The 18,834-nt window shown below is 37.6% G+C and overlaps 1 protein-coding gene across 1 annotated transcript; it reads left to right on the top strand.

Annotated features, from left to right (window-relative positions):
- The first annotated feature begins 2,839 nt into the window (after positions 1-2,839).
- Positions 2,840-10,776, top strand: C17H9orf57 (chromosome 17 C9orf57 homolog). Its single transcript, XM_065907855.1, has 3 exons — positions 2,840-2,852; positions 7,000-7,122; positions 10,652-10,776. The coding sequence occupies exons 1-3, from the start codon at positions 2,840-2,842 to the stop codon at positions 10,774-10,776; spliced, it is 261 nt and encodes an 86-aa protein (XP_065763927.1).
- Positions 10,777-18,834: the final 8,058 nt, after the last annotated feature.

The following is an 18,834-nucleotide window of genomic DNA, read 5'->3' as shown; positions in this document are numbered from 1 at the left end:
CTCAGTTGGTAAAGAATTCACCTGCAACGCGGGAGACCTGGGTTCGATCCATGGGTTGAGAAGATCCCTTAGTGCAGGGCATGGCAACCTACTCCAGTATTCTTGCCTGGAGAATCCCCATGGACAGAGGAGCCTGGTGGGCTGCAGTCCATGGGGTCGCAAAGAGTCAGACACAACAGAGTGACTAAGCACAGCACTTTAAAACATCACACGAATACACCCTGAATAATTCCACTCCTCAGGATCAGCCTTAGAAAAACTACTTGCATAAGTGCCCAAGGACATATACACACATTGCAAAATTGTTTGTCAATGAAACAAAACAAAACAAGAAGAGCCTATGTGGAATTACAGTTGAGCTATTTCAAATCCTAAAAGATGATGCTGTGAAAGTGCTGCACTCAATACGCCAGCAAATTTGGAAAACTCAGCAGTGGCCACAGGATTGGAAAAGGTCAGTTTTCATTCCAATCCCAAAGAAAGGCAATCCCAAAGAATGCTCAAACTACTGCACGATTGCACTCATCTCACACACTAGTAAAGTAATGCTCAAAATTCTCCAAGCCAGGCTTCAGCAATATGTGAACCATAAGCTTCCAGATGTTCAAGCTGACTTTAGAAAAGGCAGAGGAACCAGAGATCAAATTGCCAACATCCGCTGGATCATCGAAAAAGCAAGAGAGTTCCAGAAAAACATCTATTTCTGCTTTATTGACTATGCAAAAGTCTTTGACTGTGTGGATCACAATAAACTGTGGAAAATTCTGAAAGAGATGGGAATACCAGACCACCTGACCTGCCTCTTGAGAAACCTGTATGCCGGTCAGGAAGCAACAGTTAGAACTGGACATGGAACAACAGACTGGTTCCAAATAAGAAAAGGAGTATGTCAAGGCTGTATATTGTCACCCTGCTTACTTAACTTATAAGCAGAGTACATCATGAGAAACGCTGGGCTGGATGAAGCACAAGTTGGAATCAAGATTGCCGGGAGAAATATCAATAACTTCAGATATGCAGATGACACTACCTTTATGGCAGAAAGTGAAGAACTAAAGAGCCTCTTGATGAAAGTGAAAGAGGACAGTGAAAAAGTTGGCTTAAAGGTCAACATTCAGAAAACTAAGATCATGGCATCCTGTCCCATCACTTCTTGGCAACTAGATGGGAAAACAGTGGAAACAGTGGATGACTTTATTTTGGGGGGTTCCAAAATCACTGCAGATGGTGACTGCAGCCATGAAATTAAAAGACGCTCACTCCTTGGAAGGAAAGTTATGGTCAACTTATTAACTTTAAAAAGTTAAAAAAGCAGAGACATTACTTTGCCAACAAAGGTCCATCTAGTCAAGGCTATGGTTTTTCCAGTGGTCATGTATCGATGTGAGAATTGGACTATAAAGAAAGCTGAGCACTGAAGAATTGATGTTTTGATCTGTGGTGTTGGAGAAGACTCTTGATCATCCCTCAGACTGCAAGGAAATCAAACCAGTCCATCCTAAAGGAGATCAGTCCTGGGTGTTCACTGGAAGGACTGAGGCTGAAGCTGAAACTCCAATACTTTGGCCACCTGATGCGAAGAGCTGACTCATTTGAAAAGACCCTGATGCTGGGAAAGATTGAGGGTAGGAGGAGAAGGGGACGACAGAGGATAAGATGGTTGGATGGCATCACCAAACCAATGGACATGGGTTTGGGTGGACTCTGAGAGTTGGTGATGGCCTGGCATGCTGCAGTTCATGGGGTTGCAAAGAGTCAGACAAGACTGAGCGACTGAACTGAACTGATGTGCCATTAACCAGGAAAAGTGAAAGCAAAAGAGAAAGTCGCTCAGTCATGTCCAACTCTGTGCGACGCCATGGACTGTATAGTCCATGAAATTCTCCAGGCCAGAACAGTGGAGGGGGTAGCCAATTCCTTCTCCAGGTGATCTTCCCAACCCAGGGATTGAACCCAGGTCTCCCACATTGCAGGCAGATTCTTCACTGTCTGAGACACCAGGGAAGCCCAATCAACCAGGGAATGGCTAAATAAATATAGTAGGTCCATAACAAAAATATTATATAGCAATGAAAAAAAGAAGTAGTTTTAAAGACTGACCTCAAAAGATTTTAAACATATTTTTGAGTGAAACACAAAGGAAAAAATTATATGTAGTATATGATACTATTTTTACAAAAAGTAATATTATACATATTCCCAAATTACAGATACATTATAAAAATGCTCAGAATAAAAAAGACACCCAACATATTTAATATGGTTACATTTGGGGTAGACACTCAATTTGGTGGGAACATGTTCCAAAGTGATTTCAACAGTCTTCATATTATATTTTAATCTGCTTCAAAAAGATTGTACTAACTTGGAACTATGTATTACTTCAGAAATAAACATTTCTAAAAACCAAATAGCTTTCTGAATGTGTCAAGTTCTACTGTAAAGATTATATGGTATTTTTTTAATATCAAGATCGAGTACTTTATGTAATGAACAGAAAAAAATGCTCATATGGCTATGTGTATGTGAACTAATCTGTAGCATAGGGAACTTAGAAATTATTAGCCAAATTTATAGTTAATTTGTTTAACTGGTACCTGACTTAGTTTTATTAGGTTAATTTCATAAATAAAGCAATTAAGTTCCATATAGATCAGACAGTTCAGGTGAAAATTTTTATGTCTGTTTACTTGGGCAATTTTTACTGTTTAAACTGTTTAGAATCTAGAGGATCAGAGACCTGCCTTGCTGGCTTCAGTTATAACAAACTATTACACCAGAAATTTTTCCTGTTATCCTTTAGAGAAGTTAAGACCTAGAGAATTCCCACAACATACTAATGAAGAAGGCAGGTAAGTCATATATAACTGAAATGTTTTATTTTAGCCAACCTGACAATTTCTTTCCCTTCATTTTAATAAATATTAACTATTGTTAACTATCATGTTTCCTTATAAATATGATCATTTGCAATGAAAGCATTAGTTTGTGAAGAAGCATATATAAAAATTTTTGCCTAATAGTTAAAAGTATTTTTAACAGTATATTATTCTAGAAACATTATCTACTTCATTTCCTAGTTTTGTAATTCAGGGAAATTATTGAGGGTGGGAACGGCATTTGATAAGAAGACACTTAAACTTAAAATGTTCTGAAACTAGGAGATGTTTACAGTGAATTTTTTACAAATACATTGTTTTTCCTTCACAAAGTGAATTTATTTATACCTTCTTAATGAAATAAATGAAACTTTAGTCATTTCCCATTTTATAATAGCTAACAAATGTACAGCTTTACTGCTTAGATTTAATGGTGGTACATGTCTTTCCTTCCATCTTCATTTTGGCTAGAAATCTTAGAATGAGGCCTGTCTTCAACGGTGCTTTTATCTTTTTCTGCCTCTTCGGTGGTAAGTCATTAAGAACACATAAATCAAAAAGAGGAAAAATTACTCAAGAAATTGCAAAATTATAAGTGGAGGGTGGTCTTAAATAAAGTATTTAAGGTGTTTATAGCAAAGTTTAAGTAAACCCTTAATAGTAAGAAAGTGAAAGTCGCTCAGTTGTGTCCGACTCTTTGCAAGCCCCTGGACTGTAATACAGTCCATGGAATTCTCCAGGCCAGAATACTGAAGTGGGTAGCCTTTCCCTTCTCCAGGGGATCTTCCCAACCCAGGGATTGAACCCGGAGCTAACATTTATTCATCACTTCCTATATGCCAGGTACTGGTCTAAATATTTGTATTAGTGCACTGAATCCGTGCCACAATCCTAAGAGTTAAGTGCTATTATTTCTCATTTTATATATGAGCACACGGAGTTGGTAGATGGTGGCCCAGAAGTTGCTATTACTATCATTAAGCTGGAACTAACCAAACTAGGCAGGAAGCCTTTATAAATATGGCCCGAGTTAAACAAACCAGGTCTAGCTGCTGGACCACCTATTTGTAGCCTCTGCTTCCCACACTGCCCTCATTACTAAATACAATTCACAATAGAGTTCTGATTATCCCTTGCAGAGTATAGGAGCAAACTCAAACTGCTAGGGTCTCTGCTGTATTTGAAGTCTTCATATTCCTCTTCTGTAAAGAATGTGCAGGGGGACACTGGAATAGGTGAAAACTTTCAAGAGAACAGTTTTCCTGTCTTTTGGTTATCATGAAAAAAATTATTCAGGCAGGGGATTGTATTAATTTTGTTGGATACATAGAAAAGATGTGAGGGTTAAAGAAGAGGATTCAGCATAGAGAGAAATTATGAAGTAAGGAGTGCCCATGAAGCAAGGATGGTTATTTTAAAAAGGTCACCATCACTGTGATTTATAATGTTTAGGAAATTACATATATATTTTTAATATGCATTTGAATAATTAAATATAGACTGTTAGGTTTTCCCCACAATAAGGTCATAAAGTAGCATACTTCAGAATTAATCGTGTGAGGAAACTACTAATTTGATATAAAACCTGAAACTTCGAATTTAGTTGTCAAATTGGAATATATCATGTGTAGTTATATTAATAAAACCAACAATACATTTTCAGACAAAAAGAGACTGGAAGAAAGGGTATGGGATCTGTGAATATGTTGATGAGTAGTCATGTGATGGAACAAGCACCGTCAAAAAAAGCCTAAAAGTTAAGGCATTGTCTTCAGTTATAGTAAAGAATATCAGGGCCAAGTTTTTAGGAAGAGGGTTATCAATGTCGGGTGTGGAATCAGAAGGAAGGAGAGAGAGAAAGAAACTAGAACAGATCTCATCCAGAAAAACAGTCCAGGGGCCTTAGGTCTAGCTGCTGGACCACCCATTTCACCCATGACAGAGAAAGATCCAGCATCATGTAAGCTCCCCAGCATGCGGGCCCACTGAGCCTTGCAGTGGATCTCTAAGGACAAATTGTGATTTGAGAACTCACGAATCCAGGAGGAAAATTCACATGGGCATGACTTGAAGAAGCAAGCAGCTCTAGTACTCTGGGCAGGTAACTGATCTTGAATCTTGGAAGACTCAAAATCTCCAGCAAGAAGGGTGACAGCAGAAGGTTTGAGATACACAAAGGTAGCCAGCTTCAGGGACATGGAGTATTTGCTCAAAACAAGGGGTTTGGATTCAAATAGACCTTTTTTAACTCCTGTCTCTGCCTCTGGAGTGAACTACTTAAAATTTTATGACCTCAGTTTCCTTTTGTGTGAAACGTAGAAAACTATACCTGCCTGAAAGGTTAGTTGTGGGAAATGACTGGGCTAATGCATGTAAATTGCTTAACAGGCTTCTTGGCAGAAACTAAGTTCTTTAAAAAATATTTGTTGGTTGATCATTGATTATAGATTGAAAGTTTGTCATGCTCAGGGAGAGTACCAGTGTGAACCAAATAAACCAAAATGTCTTGAGAAGAGTTTGAAACTGGAGAGAGTGGTCAACAGAGATTAATTAGCCTCATTAGCCAGACTAATTTCTATTAAAAATGATCTCTTCCAACTCCCAGTATGTCAGAAATATAAAATACATTGCACAGGACTACCCCAGTGGTCCAGCGGCTAAGATTCCAAGCTCCCAAAGCAGGGGGCTCAGGTTCCATCCCTGGAAACGATAGGTCCTACATGTTGCACCTAAGAGTTTGCATGGCGCAACTAAATATTCCACATACCACAAGGAAGACTGAAGACTCCACATGCTGCAGCTAAAACCTGGAGCACTAAATAAATAAATATTTTTTAAAGATTATTTTAAAAATACTTTGCACAAAATATTTCATAAATGTTTCTTTGGAGTTAATCAGTGAATAGGAGTGGAATGGCAATGGTTTTCATATATTAAAAGATTGGAACAATGAACATAAGACAAATTTTAGTTCAATTTCTGAAGAATCCTTTAACAATCTGAGCTTTTTTTTGGGGGGGGGGGGCTTTTTTTTTTATGATAATGAGCTCTCCATCATAAGCCAAGGCTTCCTGCAGGGGTTATTACAGAGGAGACTCCTGAATTCAGTAGAACCAGTGCTTCTCAAAAACTGGTCCAGACATCTTCATTCAAATCTAAAGTCCTCCACTGTTTCTGGGCACCTAAAATACAGATTCCTGGGCCCCACTCCATTCTAACTTAGGTGCTGTGGAGGCTGTGGAAATCTGTGTTCATTTTAACTGCTTAAGTAAATCTGATGCATAGTCAGATTTGAAAAGGGATATTCCAGTTAATGTCTTCCAATCTCACCTATGTTGATTAAGTTCAAGAGTTTCTGGGCTACTTCTACATAACCAAAATAAATAACTCTTTTAAGCCAAGATAAAATGATTTTCACAGCCTCCACAGAACTTGAGTTAGAATCTACCAATGTGCAAACAGGGCTTCCCTTATGGCTCAACGGTAAAGGAGCTGCCTACAGTGCAGGAGACCCAAGTTTGATCCCTGGGTCAGGAAGATCCCCTGGAGAAGGAAACAGCAACCCACTCCAAAATTCTTGCCTGGGAAATCCCATGAACAGAAGAGCCTGGCAGGCTACAGTCCATGGGGTTGAAAAACAGTTGGATACAACTTAGCAACTAAACAACAACAATACCCAAACATTAAGCAATAAATGCTCACAGAGAACCCACTACATGCAATGTACTGCCTTAAACATTGAAACAAAGGCCTAGCAGTGAATATATGGCTGCAATTAAATATTCTGGCTAAATAAACTTTGGTTTAATTTAATTAGGCTCTGAGTTCCTGAATTTATTTTAACCAACTAAGTTGTTTAGCCCACCTGGCTTCATTTTTAATTCGTTCAGAGTGCTTCCACTTTTTTAATGTTGCATATGTTATAAAATTCACCCCATTAAATTCCCAAAATAAAATATTTGAAATTTATATGAGTTTTTAGAATCAATTTATAAAATATTGTTTATTTTTTAAAATTAAAATCACTACTTCATTTTTGGATTATTCTTTTCTCTGTCTTTTTTTCCCTCTCTGATATCTATCTCTATTTTCCCCTTATTTATCCTATCCTGTACTTGAGCTGTTGGAGGTGTGATTTGTAGACAATGCAACCTCTCAATCCCCTTTCATGGATGTCTTTTGGACTTTGGAACCTGCAGAACAAAACCTGGACAGTACTGTATAAAAGAGATCCTTATTAAAGGTAAGTCACGACACTTTAAAAATCTTTATTTTTTTTATTTTTTTTTTTTTAAATTTTTTTATTTTTATTTTTTTCAGTGGGTTTTGTCATACATTGATATGAATCAGCCATAGAGTTACACGAATTCCCCATCCTGGTCTCCCATCCCACCTCCCTCTCCACCCGATTCCTCTGGATCTTCCCAGCCCAACAGGCCCGAGCACTTGACTCATGCCTCCCACCTGGGCTGGTGGTCTGTTTCACCACAGATAATATACATGCTGTTCTTTCGAAACATCCCACCCTCCCCTTCTCGGAAAACTTACATAAGAGCAAACATTGAATGAGCATTTACTACATGTTAGATTCTTTACTAAGGGCTTTACCTGGATTACATCACATCAGTAAAACAATGATTTGAGCTGGATCTTGTCACTATTCCCAATTTAAGGATGAGAAATCTGAGGAGAAATTTACATGATGTTACACAGCTAAGCAGTGCTGGCTAATTCGAATGCGAGTGTTTAACTACAGAGCATGCATTCCTAAAGAAATCTATATACTGCCTCATTCACATCATTCACATCCTCACAAAAAATTAATAGATAATTTTCTTCTAAGTGTAGGGCTCTGTGCAATCACATAGGTTTCATGTCCAGAAACCCAGCCTTGTCCACATGAATTAAAGAAACAAAAATCCAAATGATGAAAATTTTAGAAGAAAATATTGAAGGACATATATTAAACTTAAAAGAAAGTAGGCCTCTTTAACATCCAAAAGGCAAGATTATAAAGGAAATAACAGATAAATTTGAATATATCAATATTTTAAAATTTATGAAATGAATGATAACCCCAAAATTAAAAAGATGATGGATAAACTGAGTGAAAATAATTGGAAATAAATAACAGAAAAAATATTAATATCTTCCCAGAATAAATGACTTCTAGAAAACTAAGTTTTTCAAAGACCAACTATCAAAAAGAAACAAAATTGTTAAAGGAGATGTAAAGGTAATTTTCAGAAGAGGAGATATAAATGACTTAACCTAAAAACATGAAAAACTGCTCAACCTAAGAGTAAATATCAAAGAAATTCAAATTACAAAAATATTTTTAACCCATCAGATCTCTAAAAATTACAAGAGTTTTGTAATAGCAAGTGTTAGTGACTATGCGGGAAAATGGGAACTCATACATTTTCTAATGACAGTTTAGATTGGTTTGGCTTTTTTGAGACAATTTGTGAATTTCAGTTAAAATTTTAAATGAGCTCAATTTTCTACAAAGCAATTCATTTCTTGGAAGCTACTGCAGAGAAATACATGTAACACAAAAAAGCATGTACCAAGGTTATTGCAACATTATGTTTGATAGGACAGTAACTGGAAATGATCTAAATGTCTATAGGTAACTGTTAAACTATGATATATTCAGTTCCTGGATTGCTATGCAATACTTAGAATGAACAGATCACTCTGTTAACATGAAAAAATATTTTTTAAATTGTTGGGCAGAAAAAAATTCATGGACAAAACAATATGTGTAGTATACCACTTATGTATAAAAATCCACAAAGTGAAACTCTAAAATTGTCTATGAAAATGGAAGAGGAGAAAAAAATGAGAGGAAATCAAAGTCAGTTGAGAGAGAGGACGAGAATCTGGGGTCATGTCTGCTGGGGTGCTGGTTTTAATAGGGTTACTTGAGCTTTGTTCAACCGATGTAACCTTCATCCCCTCTCCGAATCCCAAGTTCCCTCTGACTCTGACCTGTGCCAATCAAGAGCCCCTTTCTTATCAAAGAGGAAAGGGGCCAAGCCCCTCCACGCCCCAGAGCCATGAAATATTAGCTTTCAGTGACTGCTCTTCTCTTCCTCAAGGTGTACAGGTAGGCCTCTAGTAAGCTCATCATAAAAACTCTGCACATAAAAGCCTGGAAGCTTATACAGCAAAATCTTGACAATATATATCTCTTGGTTGGGTCAAGGACCTAGAATAATTACAATGTTGTAGGAAGAACAGTTTTCTAACATGGAAAGTCTGCCATTTCACGCTGACACAAAACAAATACAATCAGAACTTAGGCTTTTGATTGTTTTATCAACAGTTTGTCAACACTACTGACACTTTGACAGGATAATTCTTTGTTATATAGGGCTATTTTATGTATTCTAGGATGGTTAGCACATCTCTGGCTTATACTCACTTCATCCCAGTAATATCTTCTAAGTTGTAACAATAAAAATGTTTCTGGGGACTTCCCTGGCAGTCTAGTGGTTAAGACTTTGCCTTCCAACGCATAGGGTGTGGGTTTGATCCCTTATTGGGGTAAGCCATGTGGTGCAGCCAAAAAAATTTTTTAATAAGAAAGATATTCTGTTAGAAGAATGAAAAGTCAAAAACTGGAAGAATATCTGATAAAGGATTCATTTTCAAAATATATATAAGTCATTCTTATAATTCAATAATAAAAAATGGTTTGGGGCATTATCTAATGTCCTTAGGTTGGGGAACAAAATTACTCCCAATTGAAAAAGACTGCCGTTTTCTCAAATTTCCAAAGAGTCATATGTTTTGCTGCCTTTAAAGAAATGTTCTTGGTGTTCTCCCCCATACAACTGGGGGAGTTACTAGACAGTATTGTCACTTACTTTGTACTTCTGTGTATTTTCCACATTTTCTACAGTGCACATGTACTTATAATTGGGGGAAAATTAAATGAGGTCAAGGACATGCCTCCATTCCTAAGAAGCACTTACACATTTAAACAACTCTGTGGATTCAGCCCTTTGAATAGCTCATGACCTGGGTAAAACTGAGGGATGATTATTAGGAAGTCTCCAAACAGCTAACATTTCAGAAACTTCTACATAGTGAAAGGCAATTGCATAGCTTTTGTCAACTGAGTTTGAAAGCTATTTTGTTTTACAGTTTCAAAGCTTTGTATTGTAATGTACCCAACTAGAATAACTTTAGGTGGGAGTTCTTAAAAGGCAAGATGATTGTATTCTCATAGATCTAGAGCTTTCACTTTGTTTTCCTTTGTTCTTGGTTGTTTTTTTTTTTAACTGGAGTATAGTTGCTTTACAGTGTTGTAAATGTTAGTTTCTCCTGGACAGCAAAGTGAATCAGATAGATAGATAGATAGATAGATATAGATAAATAGGTATAGATATATAGATATAGATATCCCTTCTTTTTAAAATAGCTTTCCAATGTAGGTCATCATGGACACTGAATATAGAGTTCCCTGTGCTATACAGTCAGTTCTCAGTTATCTATTTGATACATAGTAGTGTATATATGTTATAAAAAGGAAGGAAATAGTGCTGTTTGCTGAGATGTAGATAGACCTAGACACTGTCGTACAGAGTGAAGTCAGAAAGGGAAAAACAAATATCGTATAATATCGCTTATATGTGGCATCTAGAAAAATGGTACAGATGAACCTTTTTTTCCTTTTTTTGACCTGTTATCTGAAGCATCTGAAGCCAGGTCAGTTGCATCCTCTAAGGGATTCTTCTATCATGATCTCTTGTTTCCCCCAGGTGGAATTCAATGGTATTCAATCCAAGGCTGCACAGAAAGCCAAGACCAGTGTTTTAAGAGAATCCTGACATCTCATCAAATTTACTCTACTCACTGCTGCCATCGTCCTTTGTGCAATTTCTGAGCCAAGGGGCCCATATCTAAATTGGTTCACTGATCAGTCAATCTCAAAGCTTGAACCAGTCATCCCAAGATGGCAAATACCATCAATCAGCCCTCTGCAAAAGCCTCAGACCTGCAGGTTGTAGGAGCTACGGTCTGAAACCAAGGCTTTTAATGTGCCCAACTTCTCAGCCACCACATCCATCTCATCTCAGAAACATCTGTTCCTATACCATTTTCTCCTCTCTCCTCTTTCTGTTTATTTCCCCTTCCAGTGATTTCAAAGCCAAAAAGCAAAAATGTGAGTGACTCTCTGAGTCAAATTATGCATGTGATATCTACTTTACTAATTTTCCTAAATATTTCCATACTCCAAAAAATGGTTACGAATGAGTTGTATCACAAGATACCAAGAGACTTGAAAGTGTTCATTTGGTTTCCAAAGCAAACTGCTGTGATCTTTCAGGTCAATTTATTGCACGAGGGAAACTCATTTAACAAATTCTACAGGAAAAATAAGCCGGGAATCAGCAAACCAGGGGTAAGAACTATGAACCTAAATGGCAAAGGTCTCAGGCAGGTGCAAGGGTTGGTACTTATTTTTCTCATCTGGTTAAAATTTGTCAAAATATTGGATTTCCATACTTCAAACACACATTAATGCTTTTGCTAATCTAATTTTGGCAGATTAAGCAATTGAACTGAAGCAGGGAAATGGGTTTCCCTGCACAAGAAATTTTGAAGGTTTATAAATATACTTTGAGCTGCAATTTGCATTTTTTAATGTGCCATATATTCAATTATTCTCATTCAATGATCTACTTTTGCAATTTCAAGATTATTGTGTTTTAAAATTTAAAGTTATTTTTCTCTGTATTTCCAGGAGTTTGAGAAATTTAAATGGTATATAAATCTCAGTAAAACCGTTTGCTATTTTTTTTTTCTCAGAACTTAGGGCAAATTCTTATACACAGTGGGCCTTCAATAAATGCTTTTCTATAAACTTTGAAGTAAAAAAAGGACAGGTGGGAGGGGGGTTCAGGATGGGGAACACATGTAAATCCATGGCTGATTCATGTCAATGTATGGCAAAAACCACTACAATATTGTAAAGTAATTAGCCTCCAACTAATAAAAATAAATGGAAAAAAAAATTAAAAAAAAAGAAATAACCAGAGATGTGAACAAATATTTAAAGATTTAAAAAAAACACCAAGGAAACTAGATCTTTTCCTCCACACTCATTTTATCTATATTCCTTAGACCACATTTTTGAAACCACAAAAAAAAATTTCTTCGTCCTGAAATTTAAATCCATTTGTTATCATTCTATCACTCTATGAATCGGCTGCATTAGTGAACAGCGGTTATCCTAAATCAGTGAACTTCATGGAGATTTTACTTTTTTTTAATGTAAGTAATGCTGTTTACCCAGTTAAATAAACTGGAGGGCGGTGGGGGTGGGAGAATGACAAGATCAGATAATCAGTGACTAGTTACAGAGGGCTTCCCAAGCTTAATTCACAACCCAAGTGGTGGAATGAGAACAACACTAGGTTGCTTGCTTTTTGATACTGAGCTGTGTGAGCTATTTGTATCAATATATTTTAGAGATTAATCCCTTGTCAGCTGCATCATTTGCAAATATTTTCTCCCATTCTGTGGGTTGTCTTTTTGTTTTATTTATGGTTTCCTTTGCTGTGCAAAAGCTTTTCAGATTAATTAGGTCCCATTTGTTCATTTTTGGTTTTCTTTTTATTACTCTAAGAGAAGTAGATCCAAAAAGATATTTCTGTGATTTATGTCAAAGAATGTTTTGCCTAAAAAAATAACAACTAGGAAGCAGGTGCAGGTGTTACTATTTTGTGTTACTAATTAGCTGAAAACCTTGGCAAGTCTCTTTGGTCTCTCTGCACCTCACTCTCCTCATGTATAAGAAGAATAGGACTGAATCACACGATCTCTCAGATCCCTTCAAGTCCTAACATTACAGGCATACTTCAGAGATATTATGGATTCAGTTTCAGACTGCCACTAAAGCAAATATTGCAATATAGAGAGTCACATGAATTTTTTGATGCCCCAATGCACATAAAAGTTATATTTACACTATACTGTGGTCCATTAAGTGTACATTATGTCTAAAAAAATACACTCCTTAATTAAATTCTTTATTGTCAAAAAATGCTAGTCATCATCTGAGCCTTCAGCAAGTTGTAATCTTTTTAATAGTAGAGGATCTTGCCTCCATGCTGATAGCTGCTGACTAATCAGGACGGTGGTTGCTAAACACTGGGGTGACTGTGGCAATTTCCTAAAATAAGAAAACAATAAAGTCTTCCACATGAATTGACTCTTCCTTTCACAAATGATTTCTCTATAGCATGCAATGCTGTCTGACAGAATTTTACCCACATTAGAACTACTTTGAAAAAAAAAAAAGAAAAAAAAAACTACTTTGAAAACTGGAGTCAATCCTTCAAACTCTGCCACTGCTTTATCAATTAAGTTTATTTTATATTCTAAGTACTTTGGTGTCATTTCAGTAGTCTTCACAGTATCTTCACCGGGAGTTGTTTCCATCCCAAGAAACCACTTTCTTTGCTCATTCATAAGAAGCAACTCTTCATCCCTTAAAGTTTTATCATGAGATTGCCACAGTTTAGTCACCTTCAGGCTGTACATCTAATTCTTAAACCTCATAGACCAACCTCTGCCAGCTCCAAACTATCCTGCAGCTTCCTCACCTCTCTCATCCTTCACAGAATTGAAGAGTTAGGGCCTTGCTCTGGATTAGACTTTGGCTTAAGGGAATATTATGGCTGGTTTGCTCTTCTCTTCAGACCACTAAAACTTTTTTCTGTAACAACATTAAGGCTATTTCACTTTCTTATCATTCATGTGTTCACTGGACTAGCACTTTTAATTTGCTTCAAGAAATTTGCATTCACAACCTGTCTAACTGTTTGATGAAAGAGACCTAGTTTTCAGCCTCTTGGCTTGTATTCCTCACTAAACTTAATCATCTCTAGCATTTGATCCAAAGTATAGACATGTGACTTCCCCTTCACTTGAACACTTAGAGGCCAGTCTAGAGTTTTGTTTTTTTTTAGTATTTTACTATTTGTTATTATTAATTTATTTATTTGGCTGTGTTGGGTCTTAGTTGTGGTGTTCAGACTTTTCTAGTTGTAGCACTTGAGGTTAGTTGCCCTGTGACATGTGGGATCTTAGTTCCCTGACCAGGAATTGAACCTGTGTTCCCTGCATTGAAAGGCTGATTCTTAACCACTGGACCACCAGGGAAGTCCCTATAGAGTTATTAATTGGCCTAATTTCAGGACTTTTGTGTCTAATGGAATACAGAGGCCTGAGGAATTGGAGAGAGATGAAGGAATAGCCATTCAATGGAGCAGTCAAAATACACACACCTATCAGTTAAGTTCACCCGTCTTAAATGGGTATGATTCATGACACCTAAAATAATTACAACAGTAACATCAAAGATCACTGAACACAGAGCACCAAAACAAATATAAAAGTGATGAACATGTTTGAAATATTGCAATAATTGCCAAAATGTGACACAGAGACATAAAGTCAGCAAATGCTATTAAAAGGAATAAAGTAGCAATGATAGATGCTCAATACAGAGTTGTCACAAATCTACAACTTATAAAAAATGCAATACTCTGAACTACAATAAAGAAAAGCATGATCAAACGAGGCATACTTATACACAACTCAACATTAACTAACACCTCTTTGCAATTGTTTTCTTACTAAAAATAAGACTTGGTGCTGAATACAGGCCAAGAGATGGGCTCTGAATATATGACAAATGCTCCATGGCTTTATATTATCCATGAAGTTGAGGGAGAAATGCAACCATGACAGCACTGACCATTGTTGAGGCAGTTTAGCTGCGTGTCAATTTGACCCAAAAATAACCATGGGAACAAAAATAACTTTCCTATCCTTGAATTGGTACATTGAGTAATGACTTCAAAGAAGTCCATGTTCCAATCCCTGGAAACTATGAATATTTCACTTTATGGGGCAAAAGTGACTTTGCTCATAGATTTTGAAATAAGGAGATCATCTTGTATTAAGTGGGTGGCCCCCAATATTGTAATCACAAGGGTCTTTGTTAAGGAAGCAGGAAGGTCAGAGTCAGAGAAGACGTGATGGTGGAAGCAGAGTCAGAGAGATTTGAAGATGCTTTGCTGCTGTCTTTGAAGATGGATGAGAGGGGTTTCAAGCCAAGGGATGTGGGTGACCTCTAGAAGCTGGAAAAGTCAAGGACATAGCGTCTTCTAGAGCCTCAGAAGAAAGGCACCCCTGTGGATATATTTTAGACTTGTGACTTCAGAAATGGTAAAATAACGTGTGTTCTTGTTAAAGCAGCCATGGGAAACACATTTGATCGTGTGAGGAGTGCTGTGGCATTTCCCTTCTTCCAAGGTCAGCACACCCAATACTTGGTTTACATGGGGTCTGATTTCAAGAGCAGCATCCTGCGTCATATTGTCTTCCTTTCATTCTAATGATTTCTCAGTGATAATTTCCCTCGAAACACACAGATGGCCTAGAACCATGCAGTCGCCTCTTTTCATTTTACACCTCCCACTCAAGCCCCTATCCATTCAAGGTTTCTTCAGCTAACAAATTTATTTCTTTCCTATCACCCACACCTAAAAACAAAGTGATACAAGATTAGCCCGATTTTAATCTATTTATAAGACATTAGACTGAAGTGCTAATAAATCTATAGACTTCCCTTGATCCTCTGAATCCCAGGATGGCTTCCTTGTTGATTACATTTTCTTTCTGCAGCTGAAATAGAAACCTCAGGGGTTAATGCCTCTTAATTCACTTAAAGGAAAACCCTGCATTAGATAAATTGGGGCATCTGGAGGATATGGCAGAGAAGAGATGGAACATGATTATATTAGCAAAGGAGAGATGATAACATTGCTGGCACTGTTACAAGGTCTTCTGAAGTTCTAGAGAGCACACATTTTATTATTTTATTTACTCATTATTAAAAGCACAATTTTTATAATCAACATGGCCATTGCTGTTTTCCCCACTCTAAGGATGAGGAGTCTGACAGGTGGCAGAGGGGGACCTTCCTGTGATGTCCATATGACCCTCACCCCTCCACAAATGCCAGCCCTGGGGAGAAGCATATAGGTGGACAGTAAATTGAGCCTCTGGGAGAATATGACCCTGATTCCTTAGCATATGCTGCAAGTCTCTGAGGAGGAGGAAATGGAAACCCACTCCAGTATTCTTGCCAAGAGAATCCCATGAACAGAGGAGCCTGGTGGGCTGCCGTCTATGGGGTCGCACCGAGTCAGACACGACTGAAGCGACTTAGCAGCAGCAACAGCAGGTCTCTGAGAAATGTGACTTAAAGTCTTTGAAGGAAGTACAGAAGCAAAGACAGGCATCAACATCAATGGTATGGTTGATGATCAAACTCTGAGCTCCATAAGCAACTCTGAGTCTGACTAGGGCTTTGGATAGGAAGAACTATTCAGTTCTATAATGATGGAGCAAAATCTGAAGTGCTGAGTACTATAAGCTACATAAACATGAGCTCTCACTAAAATTTTTATTTTCTGCAGTGAAGAACTTCATGTGCTAATATATTTATGGCTAAAACTCCAGGCTGATGCATTAATACAATGTCAGAGGCATGGTAAAATACTTGGGGTCATTACAGCACTGTCTACAGTAGCTCACATTCTCTCTCCCAGTGGCAGACCCATACGGCTGCAAATTCTACAAGTGAAGGCATTAGAGGTGTCTGACCTGATGGACACATTTCTCCTATTTGCATATTTCCTTGATCTTTGCATCTTACCACCAGGAAGTAATTCTTCAAACTTTTCTGGCTGAACCTCAAATCCTCATGCTTCAAATAGCAGAACAAATACAGAAAGGCAGTTCCATAATCTGTCCTTCCCATACTTCTTGGTGTGAGTATATTCTATGCCTTCCCATCCCCACACTTACTGAATATAGTTAATAGAGTTGCCATCAGAAATGACTGTGTAGAGTGGATCTCCCAGCAGCGTTGTAACTATGCATTTTGGTGCCAGGGCAAGCATAAAACATGCCCTCAAATTAATTTTGCAATTCATATCTTGGCTCACATATGGGTATTATTGATAATACTTGCCAACTGATAGTTTCCTGTTTTAGCTAATTATTCCTGCTAACTAGGTGTTAAACTTAGTGACACTGCATGCCTGTCTTGTTGAATTAATTGCACAATCATTTAAAAATTAGCACACTAAAATTCAGAGCCTTAGGACAAAAGTGTAGTGCCAGGTCAAGTCACAGATCTAGCTACAGACAAGGAAGAGAGAGAGAGAAGATGTAGTCAATAAGGATAGAAATTTGAAACACATAGAATTCATTAATCTGATAAATATTTATTGAGCAATTCCTAACATGTCAGGTACAATGCAAGTCATAAAGATCCAAGAGAGAATAATTTTGATGTTCATGCAGTTACTCTTGGTGCAAGTGAAGAGACCACAAAAATTGGCATTTGTAATATAATAAGTCTGTCATATTAATAAATACAGGCTGATATGTAGGGTTCCAAAGAGAGGTACCTACTCCAGTGTTGGTCACAAAAGACTCTCAAAGGAGGTATGACTAAGCTAAAATCTGAAAGATAGGAATCAGTCAAAAGAGCTGGGAGGTTGGAGGGAAAACATTCTCTGAAGGTTAATTTTATGTGTCAACTTATCTAGGCCACAGTATCCAGATCTGGTCAATTATGGTTCTAGGTGTTTCTGTGAAGGTATTTTTTTTAGGTGGAACTGATATTTAAATCAGTAGACTTTGCATAAAACAGATTAACCTGCATAAGGCAGAAGGGTCTCATCTAAATAGTTGAAGGCCTTATTATAAAAAGATGGACTTCCCCCAATGAGGAAGAAATTCTGCCAGAAGGTGACCTCCAATTCGAATTGTGACTGTCCCCTGGGTTTCCAATCTGCCAGATTTTGGACTTGCCTATCCCCATAACTGCATGAGTCAACCCCTTCAAAATAAATCTCTTTCCATATACATCTTATTGGTTCTCTTTCCCTAGAGACCTAATTGATACAGATTCCAAATACAGGGATTAACATGTACCAGGACCTTTGAGGCATAAACAGAGCTCAGGAGGCCTGGTGCCAGATTGAGAGATCAAGATTCATGCTGCTTCCCAGCTACAAGATAAATAAGATCGGGGATCAAATGCACAGCATGCTATTATATAATTATCAATACTGTATTATATACTTGAATGTTTTTAAGAGAGTAGATATTAAATGTTATCGCCACCTATGTGAAAAAAAAATGGTAATTATATGAAAGGAAGGTGTTCACAAACCTTATTGTGGTGATCATTTGCATTATATACATGTATCTATTCAGCACACTGTCCATCTTCAGCTCACAGATGTTGTAAGTCAACAGCATCTCAGTAAAGCTGGGCTGGAGGGGGAAGACCCACGCTGAGCTGGAAAAGTAGCAGGGCTAGCCATGACAGGGTCTTGGAGCGTGCCAGGAGTTTGCCTCTCCTCTAACAACAAGGGACTGTGTCAGCCTACTGGGTGTTGTCTGGCTAGGACTTCTCCACCCTTTTTGGGGAACTGGGCCTCAGCCCCACACTGCAACCAAAGGGCTTCCACAGAAAATACCTGTGTTTTACTCTATCCCCAAACACTGTTACTGTTTCCGGATTAGGTATAGGACCCAAACAGGCCAATGGAAGTTCTGGCTTGAAATTTTTAAACTAAATGAAAGGGAGTGTCACTATTTGTACAATGGGATGGAAAACCTGTAATTTGTTAGCAGAGGTGTTTCCTGTTTGTGAAAGACACCAGCATGCAAGGAGAGAGAATGAAGTTAATAACAGAAATATCACTGTGAGATGGGGAAGAGAGAGTATTTGAATTCCTCCATCCCCTTTGTTCTTGAAGTCCAACTGCATCCCAGCTCATCCCACACTTTAGTGACAACAGTTTCTTAGGTCCTTATGCCCTAGGATTTCTTTTTTACTGAGCAA

This window comes from Muntiacus reevesi, chromosome 17 (genome assembly GCF_963930625.1).
Source record: "Muntiacus reevesi chromosome 17, mMunRee1.1, whole genome shotgun sequence".
Classification (NCBI taxonomy): Eukaryota; Metazoa; Chordata; class Mammalia; order Artiodactyla; family Cervidae; genus Muntiacus; species Muntiacus reevesi.
The sequence above is the reverse complement of the archived record's forward strand: the minus strand, read 5'-3'. Positions and strand labels throughout refer to the sequence as shown.

Excerpts from the sequence above, each read along its gene's own strand:
- C17H9orf57 (XM_065907855.1), top strand. Across the intron at positions 7,123-10,651 it reads AAAAGAGATCCTTATTAAAG|GTGGAATTCAATGGTATTCA; the intron begins GTAAGTCACGAC and ends TGTTTCCCCCAG.